At 56.0% G+C, this 12803-nt stretch overlaps 1 protein-coding gene across 1 annotated transcript in view; it reads right to left on the minus strand.

The window, feature by feature from the left end:
* The window catches only part of gnsa (glucosamine (N-acetyl)-6-sulfatase a), a 28191-nt gene that overhangs the window by 10900 nt on the left and 4488 nt on the right, over nucleotides 1-12803 (minus strand). The window contains exons 3-8 of the mRNA XM_082978128.1: nucleotides 11104-11310; nucleotides 8334-8399; nucleotides 5846-5944; nucleotides 4540-4707; nucleotides 584-666; nucleotides 53-171 (exon numbers count right to left, since the gene is read on the minus strand). Coding sequence (XP_082834254.1) covers nucleotides 53-171; nucleotides 584-666; nucleotides 4540-4707; nucleotides 5846-5944; nucleotides 8334-8399; nucleotides 11104-11310 — 742 coding nt within the window. The remainder of the gene's footprint in view (nucleotides 1-52; nucleotides 172-583; nucleotides 667-4539; nucleotides 4708-5845; nucleotides 5945-8333; nucleotides 8400-11103; nucleotides 11311-12803) is intronic.

The following is a 12803-nucleotide window of genomic DNA, read 5'->3' on the forward strand; positions in this document are numbered from 1 at the left end:
TTGTGTACCTGTACCAGGTGTGCTGTGTACCTGTACCAGGTGTGTCGTGTACCTGTGTGGTATCCGTTGTCTGAGGTAAAGATGATATAAGTGTTCTCCAGTTCACCTCGGACCTCTAACCTCTTCACCACCTTCTCCACCAGGTCATCCACCGACAGCAGAGTGCGCCACCTAGTGGGGTGGAGGGCAAACAGGATATTATAACTCATAAAGGATAGGGGGGAGAGGAGGGAAGGAGGGAGAAGACAGGGAGGAGGAGAGAAGACAAGGAGGAGGAGGAAAGAGAAGAGAGGAGGAACAGGAGAGAGAAGACGTGGGAGGAGGAGGAAAGAGAAGACAGGAGGAGAGAGAAGGGAGGGGAGAGAAGACGTGGGAGGAGAGAGAAGACAGAAGGGAGGGGAGAGAAGACGTGGGAGGAGAGAGAAGACAGAAGGGAGGGGAGAGAAGACGTGGGAGGAGAGAGAAGACAGAAGGGAGGGGAGAGAAGACGTGGGAGGAGAGAGAAGACAGAAGGGAGGGGAGAGAAGACGTGGGAGGAGAGAGAAGACGTGGGAGGAGAGAGAGAAGAGGAGGTACCACTAACCGTTTCCTGTAGGCGTCATCCAGTAACTGGATAGAGGAGTTGGTCATGGGAGTCTTGGCCTGTCTCATCAACCAGTGCTTGTCCTGGGAGGAGGTGAGAGTCATCATGGGAAAGACAGAGCACTTATTAACGGAAAGGTCTCTCTATGGTTTGTTGAGAGGTCAGATGTGGCCATCAGACAGCGGGAAAGGAGAGGAGATACCTCGTCTGAAAGCCCTGAAAACCCCTGATGTCGACGACATCAGCGCCCGGGAAGCAGCTGTTGCTAGGGGTAACCGCTTTCCTCAAGAGAAGAACGTCTCTGGCGCTTCGAACCAGAAACCTTTCGGTTATTGGCCCTAACGCTAGGCTACACGCCGCCGCTAAAAACGCTAGGCTACACGCCGCCGCTAAAAACGCTAGGCTACACGCCGCCGCTAAAAACGCTAGGCTACACGCCGCCGCTAAAAACGCTAGGCTACACGCCGCCGCTAAAAACGCTAGGCTACACGCCGCCGCTAAAAACGCTAGGCTACACGCCGCCGCTAAAAACGCTAGGCTACACGCCGCCGCTAAAAACGCTAGGCTACACGCCGCCGCTAAAACGCTAGGCTACACGCCGCCGCTAAAAACGCTAGGCTACACGCCGCCGCTAAAACGCTAGGCTACACGCCGCCGTTAAAACGCTAACCTACACGCCGCCGCTAAAACGCTAGGCTCACGCCGCGCTAAAAACGCTGGCTCACGCCGCCGCTAAAAACGCTAGGCTACACGCCGCCGCTAAAAACGCTAGGCTACACGCCCCCCCCCCCCCCCTAAAACGGGAGAGGACGTGGTGGTGGTGGTGGTGGTATGGGTGTGGTGGTGGTGGTATGGGTGTGGTGTGGTGGTGGTATGGTGTGGTGGTGGTGGTGGTATGGGTGTGGTGGTGGTGGTGGGGTGGTGGTGGTGGTGGTATGGGTGTGGTGGTGGTGGTGGTGGTGGTGGTGGTATGGGTGTGGTGGTGGTATGGGTGTGGTGGTGGTATGGGTGTGGTGGTGGTGGTAGTGTGGTGGTGGGTGGTGGTGGTGGTATGGGTGTGGTGGTATGGGTGTGGTGGTGGTATGGGTGTGTTGGTGGTGGTAGTATAGGTGTGATGGTGGTATGGGTGTGATGGTGGTGGTAGTATAGGTGTGATGGTGGTATGGGTGTGGTGGTGGTGGTGGTATGGGTGTGGTGGTGGTATGGGTGTGGTGGTGGTGGTATGGGTGTGGTGGTGGTGGGGTGTGGTGGTGGTAGTGGGTGGTGGTGGTGGTATGGGTGTGGTGGTGGTATGGGTGTGGTGGTGGTATGGGTGTGGTGGTGGTGGTGGTATGGGTGTGGTGGTATGGGTGTGGTGGTGGTATGGGTGTGATGGTGGTGGTAGTATGGTGTGATGGTGGTGGTGGTATGGGTGTGGTGGTGGTATGGGTGTGGTGGTGGTGGTGGTGGCGGTATGGGTGTGGTGGCGGTATGGGTGTGGTGGCGGTATGGGTGTGGTGGTGGTATGGGTGTGGTGGCGGTATGGGTGTGGTGGCGGTATGGGTGTGGTGGCGGTATGGGTGTGGTGGTGGTGTGGTGGTGGTGTGGGTGTGGTGGTGGTGTGGGTGTGGTGTGGTGGTGGTGTGGGTGTGGTGGTGGTGTGGGTGTGGTGTGGTGGTATGGGTGTGGTGGTGGTGTGGGTGTGGTGGTGGTGTGGTGGTATGGGTGTGGTGGTGGTGTGGTGGTATGGGTGTGGTGGTGGTGTGGTGGTATGGGTGTGGTGGTGGTGGTGGTGGTGGTGTGGGTGTGGTGGTGGTATGGGTGTGGTGGTGGTATGGGTGTGGTGGTGGTATGGGTGTGGTGGTGGTGTGGGTGTGGGTGGTGGTGTGGTGGTATGGGTGTGGTGGTGGTGTGGTGGTATGGGTGTGGTGGTGGTATGGGTGTGGTGGTGGTATGGGTGTGGTGGTGGTATGGGTGTGGTGGTGGTATGGGTGTGGATGGTGGTGGCGGTATGGGTGTGGTGGCGGTATGGGTGTGGTGGCGGTGGCGGTATGGGTGTGGTGGTGGTATGGGTGTGGTGGCGGTATGGGTGTGAAGGCGGTATGGGTGTGAAGGCGGTATGGGTGTGAAGGCGGTATGGGTGTGGTGGTATGGGTGTGGTGGTGGTGGTGGTATGGGTGTGGTGGTGGTATGGGTGTGGTGGTGGTTGGGTGTGGTGGTGGTGGTGGTGGTGGTATGGGTGTGGTGGTGGTGTGGGGTGGTGGTGGTGGTGTGGGTGTGGGTGGTGGTGGTGGTATGGGTGTGGTGGTGGTATGGGTGTGGTGGTGGTGGTATGGGTGTGGTGGTGGTGGTATGGGTGTGGTGGTGGTGTGGGTGTGGTGTGGTGGTGGTGTGGTGTGGTGGTGTGGGTGTGGTGGTGGTATGGGTGTGGTGGTGGTGGTGGTATGGGTGTGGTGGTGGTATGGGTGTGGTGTGGTGGTGGTATGGGTGTGGTGGTGGTGGGGTGGTGGTGGTGTGGTGGTGGTGGTGGTATGGGTGTGGTGGTGGTATGGGTGTGGTGGTGTGGTGGTATGGGTGTGGTGGTGGTGGTGGGTGTGGTGGATGCGTGGTGGTGGTATGGGTGTTGTCGCCGCTAAAACGCTAGGCTACACGCCGCCGCTAAAATGGTGGTGGTATGGGTGTGGTGGTGATAGTATGGGTGTGATGGTGGTGGTGGTATGGGTGTGGTGGTGGTATGGGTGTGGTGGTGGGTGTGGTGGTATGGGTGTGGTGGTGGTGGTGGTGGTATGGGTGTGGTGGTGGTATGGGTGTGGTGGCGGTATGGGTGTGGTGGTGGTATGGGTGTGGTGGTGGTGTGGGTGTGGTGGTGGTATGGGTGTGGTGGCGGTATGGGTGTGGTGGTGGTGTGGGTGTGGTAGTGGTGGTGGTATGGGTGTGGTGGTGGTATGGGTGTGGTAGTGGTGGTGGTATGGGTGTGGTGGTGGTGGTGGTATGGGTGTGGTGGTAGTGGTGGTGGTGGTGGGGTGTGGTAGTGGTGGTGGTATGGGTGTGGTAGTGGTATGGGTGTGGTGGTGGTGGTGGTGGTATGGGTGTGGTGGTAGTGGTGGTGGTGGTGGGTGTGGTAGTGGTGGTGGTATGGGTGTGGTGGTGGCGGTATGGGTGTGGTAGTGGTGGTGGTGGTATGGGTGTGGTAGTGGTGGTGGTGGTATGGGTGTGGTAGTGGTGGTGGTGTGGGTATGGGTGTGGGTGTGGGTGTGGGTATGGGTGTGGGTGTGTTGTGGGTGTGGGTATGGGTGGTGGTGGTGTGGGTGTGGGTGTGTTGTGGTGGTGGTGGTATGGGTGTGGTAGGTGGTGGTGGTATGGGTGGTGGTAGGTGGTGGTGGTATGGGTGTGGTGGTGGTGGTATGGGTGTGGTGGTGGTGGTATGGGTGTGGTGGTAGTGGTGGTATGGGTGTGGTAGTGGTGGTGGTGTGGGTGTGTGTGGGTGTGGTAGTGGTGGTGGTGTGGGTGTGTTGTGGGTGTGGGTGGTGTTGTGGGTGTGGGTGTGGTGGTGGTGTGGGTGTGGTGGTGGTATGGGTGTGGGTGTGGGTGTGTTGTGGTGTGGGTGTGTTGTGGGTGGTATGGGTGGTATGGGTGGTGTGGTGGTGGTGGTGGTATGGGTGTGGTGGTGGTATGGGTGGTGTGGTATGGGTGTGGTAGTGGGTGTGGTGGTGGTGGTATGGGTGTGGTGGTGGTGGTATGGGTGTGGTGGTGGTGGTATGGGTGTGGTGGTGGTGGTATGGGTGTGGTGGTGGTGGTATGGGTGTGGTGGTGGTGGTATGGGTGTGTGGTGGTGGGTGTGGGTGATGGGTGGTGGTGTGGGTGTGGGTGTGGGTATGGGTGTGGTGGTGGGTGTGTTGTGGGTGTGGGTGTGGTGGTGGGTGTGGGTGTGGTATGGGTGGTGTTGTGTTGTGGGTGTTTCCATGTTTGGCGCCTACCTTCCCATGCACGTTGAAGTTGGGGTCCCGGGGGGCCTTGAGGTCCTTGAAGCGGTCCTGGTACTGCGGGGCGGGGGTCCAGGGAGCGTGGGGGGCTGGGGGCGACACCATCATGAAAAACGGCCGGTAGTTAGACTTATACTGGAGGAAGTCCAGAGACATGTTGGTCTGGAGAGGACAGAGAGAGGACAGAGACAGAGGTAGTTGGACTGGAGGACGTCCAGAGACAGAGGTAGTTAGACTGGAGGACGTCCAGAGGAGACAGAGGTAGTTGGACTGGAGGAAGTCCAGAGACAGAGATAGTTAGACTGGAGGACGTCCAGAGGAGACAGAGGTAGTTGGACTGGAGAAAGTCCAGAGACAGAGATAGTTAGACTGGAGGACGTCCAGAGACAGAGGTAGTTAGACTGGAGGAAGCCCAGAGACAGAGATAGTTAGACTGGAGGACGTCCAGAGACAGAGGACAGAGACAGAGGTAGTTAGACTGGAGGACGTCCAGAGGAGACAGAGGTAGTTAGACTGGAGGAAGTCCAGAGACAGAGGTAGTTAGACTGGAGGAAGTCCAGAGGAGACAGAGGTAGTTAGACTGGAGAAAGTCCAGAGGACAGAGGTAGTTAGACTGGAGGAAGTCCAGAGGAGACAGAGGTAGTTAGACTGGAGAAAGTCCAGAGGACAGAGGTAGTTAGACTGGAGGACGTCTAGAGGAGACAGAGGTAGTTAGACTGGAGGACGTCTAGAGGAGAGAGGTAGTTAGACTGGAGGACGTCCAGAGACAGAGGTAGTTAGACTGGAGGAAGTCTAGAGGACAGAGGGGACAGATGACAGAGGTAGTTAGACTGGAGGACGTCTAGAGGACAGAGACAGAGGTAGTTAGACTGGAGGACGTCCAGAGGAGACAGAGGTAGTTAGTAGGGAGGAAGTCCAGAGGAGACAGAGGTAGTTAGACTGGAGGACGTCCAGAGGAGACAGAGGTAGTTAGACTGGAGGAAGTCCAGAGGAGACAGAGGTAGTTAGACTGGAGGAAGTCCAGAGGAGACAGAGGTAGTTAGACTGGAGGAAGTCCAGAGGAGACAGAGGTAGTTAGACTGGAGGACGTCTAGAGGACAGAGACAGAGGTAGTTGGACTGGAGGAAGTCTAGAGGACAGAGGGGACAGAGGTAGTTGGACTGGAGGAAGTCTAGAGGACAGAGGGGACAGAGGTAGTTGGACTGGAGTTGAGCCCAGACTGATGCTGTACTGATCGGACCAGGAGTTAGTGGACAGGACACTTCCCGGTAATGCAGGGAATCCTCTGGGTCCTTCTTACCAGTACGTCTGTCAGGTAGTCTTCACTGTAGTTCCCCCCGTGTTTCTTCGGCTTCCCATTCACAGACAGAGTGTAGTTGTAGTACCTGGAGTTCCTCTCCTGTATAGGACACAGACAGTTTAGTACCTGGAGTTCCTCTCCTGTATAGGACACAGACAGTTTAGTACCTGGAGTTCCTCTCCTGTATAGGACACAGACAGTTTAGTACCTGGAGTTCCTCTCCTGTATAGGACACAGACAGTTTAGTACCTGGAGTTCCTCTCCTGTATAGGACACAGACAGTGTAGTACCTGGAGTTCCTCTCCTGTATAGGACACAGACAGTGTAGTACCTGGAGTTCCTCTCCTGAACCCAGACAGTGTAGTACCTGGAGTTCCTCTCCTGAACCCAGACAGTTTAGTACCTAGAGTTCCTCTCCTGAACCCAGACAGTTTAGTACCTAGAGTTCCTCTCCTGAACACAGACAGTTTAGTACCTGGAGTTCCTCTCCTGAACACAGACAGTTTAGTACCTAGAGTTCCTCTCCTGAACCCAGACAGTTTAGTACCTAGAGTTCCTCTCCTGAACCCAGACAGTTTAGGACCTGGAGTTCCTCTCCTGAACCCAGACAGTTTAGTACCTAGAGTTCCTCTCCTGAACCCAGACAGTTTAGGACCTGGAGTTCCTCTCCTGAACACAGACAGTGTAGTACCTAGAGTTCCTCTCCTGAACCCAGACAGTGTAGTACCTAGAGTTCCTCTCCTGAACACAGACAGTGTAGTACCTAGAGTTCCTCTCCTGAACCCAGACAGTGTAGTACCTAGAGTTCCTCTCCTGGACACAGACAGTGTAGTACCTAGAGTTCCTCTCCTGAACACAGACAGTGTAGTACCTAGAGTTCCTCTCCTGAACCCAGACAGTTTAGTACCTGGAGTTCCTCTCCTGAACCCAGACAGTGTAGTACCTAGAGTTCCTCTCCTGAACCCAGACAGTATAGTACCTGGAGTTCCTCTCCTGAACCCAGACAGTGTAGTACCTAGAGTTCCTCTCCTGAACCCAGACAGTTTAGTACCTGGAGTTCCTCTCCTGAACCCAGACAGTTTAGTACCTAGAGTTCCTCTCCTGAACCCAGACAGTGTAGTACCTAGAGTTCCTCTCCTGAACCCAGACAGTGTAGTACCTAGAGTTCCTCTCCTGAACCCAGACAGTGTAGTACCTAGAGTTCCTCTCCTGAACCCAGACAGTGTAGTACCTAGAGTTCCTCTCCTGAACCCAGACAGTTTAGTACCTGGAGTTCCTCTCCTGAACCCAGACAGTTTAGTACCTAGAGTTCCTCTCCTGAACCCAGACAGTTTAGTACCTAGAGTTCCTCTCCTGAACCCAGACAGTGTAGTACCTGGAGTTCCTCTCCTGAACCCAGACAGTTTAGTACCTGGAGTTCCTCTCCTGAACCCAGACAGTGTAGTACCTGGAGTTCCTCTCCTGAACACAGACAGTTTAGTACCTAGAGTTCCTCTCCTGAACCCAGACAGTTTAGGACCTGGAGTTCCTCTCCTGAACACAGACAGTTTAGTACCTGGAGTTCCTCTCCTGAACCCAGACAGTTTAGTACCTAGAGTTCCTCTCCTGAACCCAGACAGTTTAGTACCTAGAGTTCCTCTCCTGAACCCAGACAGTTTAGTACCTAGAGTTCCTCTCCTGAACCCAGACAGTTTAGTACCTGGAGTTCCTCTCCTGAACCCAGACAGTTTAGTACCTGGAGTTCCTCTCCTGAACCCAGACAGTTTAGTACCTAGAGTTCCTCTCCTGAACCCAGACAGTTTAGTACCTAGAGTTCCTCTCCTGAACCCAGACAGTTTAGTACCTGGAGTTCCTCTCCTGAACCCAGACAGTTTAGTACCTAGAGTTCCTCTCCTGAACCCAGACAGTTTAGTACCTAGAGTTCCTCTCCTGAACCCAGACAGTGTAGTACCTAGAGTTCCTCTCCTGAACCCAGACAGTTTAGGACCTGGAGTTCCTCTCCTGAACCCAGACAGTTTAGTACCCAGAGTTCCTCTAAGTTAAAACAGAAACATCTAAAAATCTGATTTAGTCTGTGTATAAATGTCATCTTTCTAAAATAGTCCATCTATGTTACAACAGTATTTTAATATTATTGAAACGATTAAGTGAAGGAGATAAACTTTCTACTGATCCTGACCTCTAGTGACCTCTACCCTCAGGTAACCCTTGCAGATATAGTAAACAAGGTATGTCAACAATCTTTGATGGATGTGATTTTCGTTCCCAGAGGTAAGAGAAAAACAGGCCGGAGCGAGCAGCGGCGGCGGCGGGGGGGGTCAGTTGATTTAACGATGGAGTCAGGAATACTGGCAGAAACACGTCTCTGCGGGGTCAAAGTGGACCAATAGTTTAGACTCGCTGGACTTGTTGAGGCGACATTGTTGTTCTCACCAGAGTCTAGACTGACGTTGTGACGTTAGTAATATAGTGTATGATGTGATCTCACCAGTCCGACCCAGTAGTCCCATCCCAGAGGAACGTGCTCCACTCCTCCTGCATCTGGGTTCCCATACTGAAACACAGAGACAGTTCCCATACTGAGACACAGAGAATCAGTTCCCATACTGAAACACAGAGACAGTTCCCATACTGAATCAGTTCCCATACTGAAACACAGAGACAGTTCCCATACTGAGACAGTTCCCATACTGAGACACAGAGAATCAGTTCCCATACTGATACACAGAGACAGTTCCCATACTGAAACAGTTCCCATACTGATACACAGAGACAGTTCCCATACTGAAACAGTTCCCATACTGATACACAGAGACAGTTCCCATACTGAGACACAGAGAATCAGTTCCCATACTGATACACAGAGAATCAGTTCCCATACTGAAACACAGAGACAGTTCCCATACTGAAACACAGAGACAGTTCCCATACTGATACACAGAGACAGTTCCCATACTAAATCACATGTCTAGTCAGTCTCCATACTAAATCCAGCGTAGATTTAAAGAGTTGGGTAGAGTTGGGCGGTAGGGTTGGGCGGTAGGGTTGGGCGGTAGAGTTGGGCGGTAGGGTTGGGCGGTAGGGTTGGGCGGTAGGGTTGGGCGGTAGGGTTGGGCGGTAGAGTTGGGCGGTAGAGTTGGGCGGTAGAGTTGGGCGGTAGGGTTGGGCGGTAGGGTTGGGCGGTAGGGTTGGGCGGTAGGGTTGGGCGGTAGGGTTGGGAGGTAGGCGGTAGGTTTGGGCGGTAGGGTTGGGCGGTAGACGGTAGGGTTGGGCGGTAGGGTTGGGCGGTAGGGTCGGGCGGTAGGGTCGGGCGGTAGGGTCGGGCGGTAGGGTCGGGCGGTAGAGTCGGGCAGTAGGGTTGGAGTTGGGCGGTAGAGGTGGGCGGTAGGGTTGGGCGGTAGAGTTGGGCGGTAGGGTTGGGCGGTAGGGTTGGGCGGTAGGGTTGGGCGGTAGGGTGGTAGGCGGTAGGGTTGGGCGGTAGAGGTGGGCGGTAGAGGTGGGCGGTAGAGGTGGGCGGTAGAGGTTGGGCGGTAGGGTTGGGCGGTAGGGTTGGGCGGTAGGGTGGTAGGCGGTAGGGTTGGGCGGTAGGGTGGTAGGCGGTAGGGTTGGGCGGTAGAGTTGGGCGGTAGAGGTGGGCGGTAGAGGTGGGCGGTAGGGTTGGGCGGTAGGGTTGGGCGGTAGGGTTGGGTGGTAGGGTGGTAGGCGGTAGGGTTGGGCGGTAGAGTTGGGCGGTAGAGGTGGGCGGTAGAGGTGGGCGGTAGAGGTGGGCGGTAGAGGTGGGCGGTAGAGGTGGGCGGTAGAGTTGGGCGGTAGGGTTGGGCGGTAGGGTTGGGCGGTAGGGTTGGGCGGTAGGGTGGTAGGCGGTAGGGTTGGGCGGTAGAGTTGGGCGGTAGAGGTGGGCGGTAGGGTTGGGCGGTAGGGTTGGGCGGTAGGGTGGTAGGGTTGGGCGGTAGGCGGTAGGGTTGGGTGGTAGAGTTGGGCGGTAGAGTTGGGCGGTAGAGTTGGGCGGTAGAGTTGGGCGGTAGAGTTGGGCGGTAGAGTTGGGCGGTAGAGGTGGGCGGTAGAGGTGGGCGGTAGGGTTGGGCGGTAAGGTTAGTAGTAGAGTCAGGCGGTAGGGTTAGGTGAGGTGTAGTTACCTGGTTGAGGTATTTCCCAGCGTAGAAGGTCTGGTAACCAGCGTAGGGTTAGTAGTAGAGTTGGGCGGTAGAGGTGGGCGGTAGGGTCGGGCGGTAGGGTCGGGCGGTAGGGTCGGGCGGTAGGGTCAGGCGGTAGGGTTGGGCGGTAGGCGGTAGGATTGGGCGGTAGAGTTGGGCGGTAGGGTTGGGCGGTAGGCGGTAGGGTTGGGCGGTAGGCGGTAGAGTTGAGCGGTAGAGTTGGGCGGTAGGGTTGGGCGGTAGGGTTGGGCGGTAGGGTTGGGCGGTAGGCGGTAGAGTTGAGCGGTAGAGTTGGGCGGTGGGGTGGGCGGTGGGGGTGGGCGGTAGGGTTGGGCGGTAGGGTTAGTAGTAGAGTCGGGCGGTAGAGTTGGGCGGCAGGGTTGGGCGGTAGGGTTGGGCGGTAGGGTTAGTAGTAGAGTCGGCGGTAGGGTTAGGTGAGGTGTAGTTACCTGGTTGAGGTATTTCCCAGCGTAGAAGGTCTGGTAACCAGCGTAGGGTTAGTAGTAGAGTTGGGCGGTAGGGTTGGGCGGTAGGGTTAGGTGAGGTGTAGTTACCTGGTTGAGGTATTTCCCAGCGTAGAAGGTCTGGTAACCAGCGTAGGGTTAGTAGTAGAGTTGGGCGGCAGGGTTGGGCGGTAGGGTTGGGCGGTAGGGTTAGTAGTAGAGTCGGGCGGTAGGGTTAGGTGAGGTGTAGTTACCTGGTTGAGGTATTTCCCAGCGTAGAAGGTCTGGTAACCAGCGTAGGGTTAGTAGTAGAGTCGGGCGGTAGGGTTAGGCGGTAGGGTTAGGTGAGGTGTAGTTACCTGGTTGAGGTATTTCCCAGCGTAGAAGGTCTGGTAACCAGCGTAGGGTTAGTAGTAGAGTCGGGCGGTAGGGTTAGGCGGTAGGGTTAGGTGAGGTGTAGTTACCTGGTTGAGGTATTTCCCAGCGTAGAAGGTCTGGTAACCAGCGTAGGGTTAGTAGTAGAGTCGGGCGGTAGGGTTAGGCGGTAGGGTTAGGTGAGGTGTAGTTACCTGGTTGAGGTATTTCCCAGCGTAGAAGGTCTGGTAACCAGCGTAGGGTTAGTAGTAGAGTCGGGCGGTAGGGTTGGGTGAGGTGTAGTTACCTGGTTGAGGTATTTCCCAGCGTAGAAGGTCTGGTAACCAGCGTAGGCCTGCAGTAGAGCAGGGAAGGTCTTGGGCTCCTGGGTTTCCTGCCAGGCCGTGCTGCCGCAGTTCCCCTCCAGAGTGTTGTTGATCACATGGTGGTTATGGGGATACTTCCCTGTTAGGATGCTGGCTCTGCTGGGACAGCACAGCGGGCTGGCGACAAACTGGGGTAAACACAACAACACACTCCCATCAGCATGTCTCTACACCCCATTCATCTCCCATCCTGCTGCCTGAAACCCTCATTACACCCCATTCATCTCCCGTCCTGCCGCCTGAAACCCTCACACACCCCATTCATCTCCCGTCCTGCCGCCTGAAACCCTCACACACCCCATTCATCTCCCGTCCTGCCGCCTGAAACCCTCATACACCCCATTCATCTCCCGTCCTGCCGCTGAAACCCTCATACACCCCATTCATCTCCCGTCCTGCCGCCTGAAACCCTCATACACCCCATTCATCTCCCGTCCTGCCGCTGAAACCCTCACACACCCCATTCATCTCCCGTCCTGAGCCTGAAACCCTCATACACCCCATTCATCTCCCGTCCTGCCGCCTGAAACCCTCATACACCCCATTCATCTCCCGTCCTGCCGGCTGAAACCCTCATACACCCCATTCACCTCCCGTCCTGCCGCCTGAAACCCTCATACACCCCATTCATCTCCCGTCCTGCCGCCTGAAACCCTCATACACCCCATTCATCTCCCCGCTGAAACCCTCATACACCCCATTCATCTCCCCGCTGAAACCCTCATACACCCCATTCATCTCCCGTCCTGCCGCTAAAACCCTCATACACCCCATTCATCTCCCGTCCTGCCGCCTGAAACCCTCACACACCCCATTCATCTCCCGTCCTGCCGCCTGAAACCCTCACACACCCCATTCATCTCCCGTCCTGCCGCCTGAAACCCTCATACACCCCATTCATCTCCCGTCCTGCCGCTGAAACCCTCATACACCCCATTCATCTCCCGTCCTGCCGCCTGAAACCCTCATACACCCCATTCATCTCCCGTCCTGCCGCTGAAACCCTCACACACCCCATTCATCTCCCGTCCTGAGCCTGAAACCCTCATACACCCCATTCATCTCCCGTCCTGCCGCCTGAAACCCTCATACACCCCATTCATCTCCCGTCCTGCCGGCTGAAACCCTCATACACCCCATTCACCTCCCGTCCTGCCGCCTGAAACCCTCATACACCCCATTCATCTCCCTGCTGAAACCCTCATACACCCCATTCATCTCCCGTCCTGCTGCTGAAACCCTCATACACCCCATTCATCTCCCGTCCTGAGCCTGAAACCCTCATACACCCCATTCATCTCCCGTCCTGCCGGCTGAAACCCTCATACACCCCATTCACCTCCCGTCCTGCCGCCTGAAACCCTCATACACCCCATCCATCTCCCTGCTGAAACCCTCATACACCCCATTCATCTCCCGTCCTGCTGCTGACCCCATTCATCTCCCGTCCTGCCGCCTGAAACCCTCATACACCCCATTCATCTCCCTGCTGAAACCCTCATACACCCCATTCATCTCCCTGCTGAAACCCTCATACACCCCATTCATCTCCCGTCCTGCCGTCTGAAACCCTCATACACCCCATTCATCTCCCCGCTGAAACCCTCATACACCCCATTCA

Source organism: Salmo salar, chromosome 07, assembly GCF_965601325.2.
Source record: "Salmo salar chromosome 07, fSalSal1, whole genome shotgun sequence".
NCBI lineage: Eukaryota > Metazoa > Chordata > Actinopteri > Salmoniformes > Salmonidae > Salmo > Salmo salar.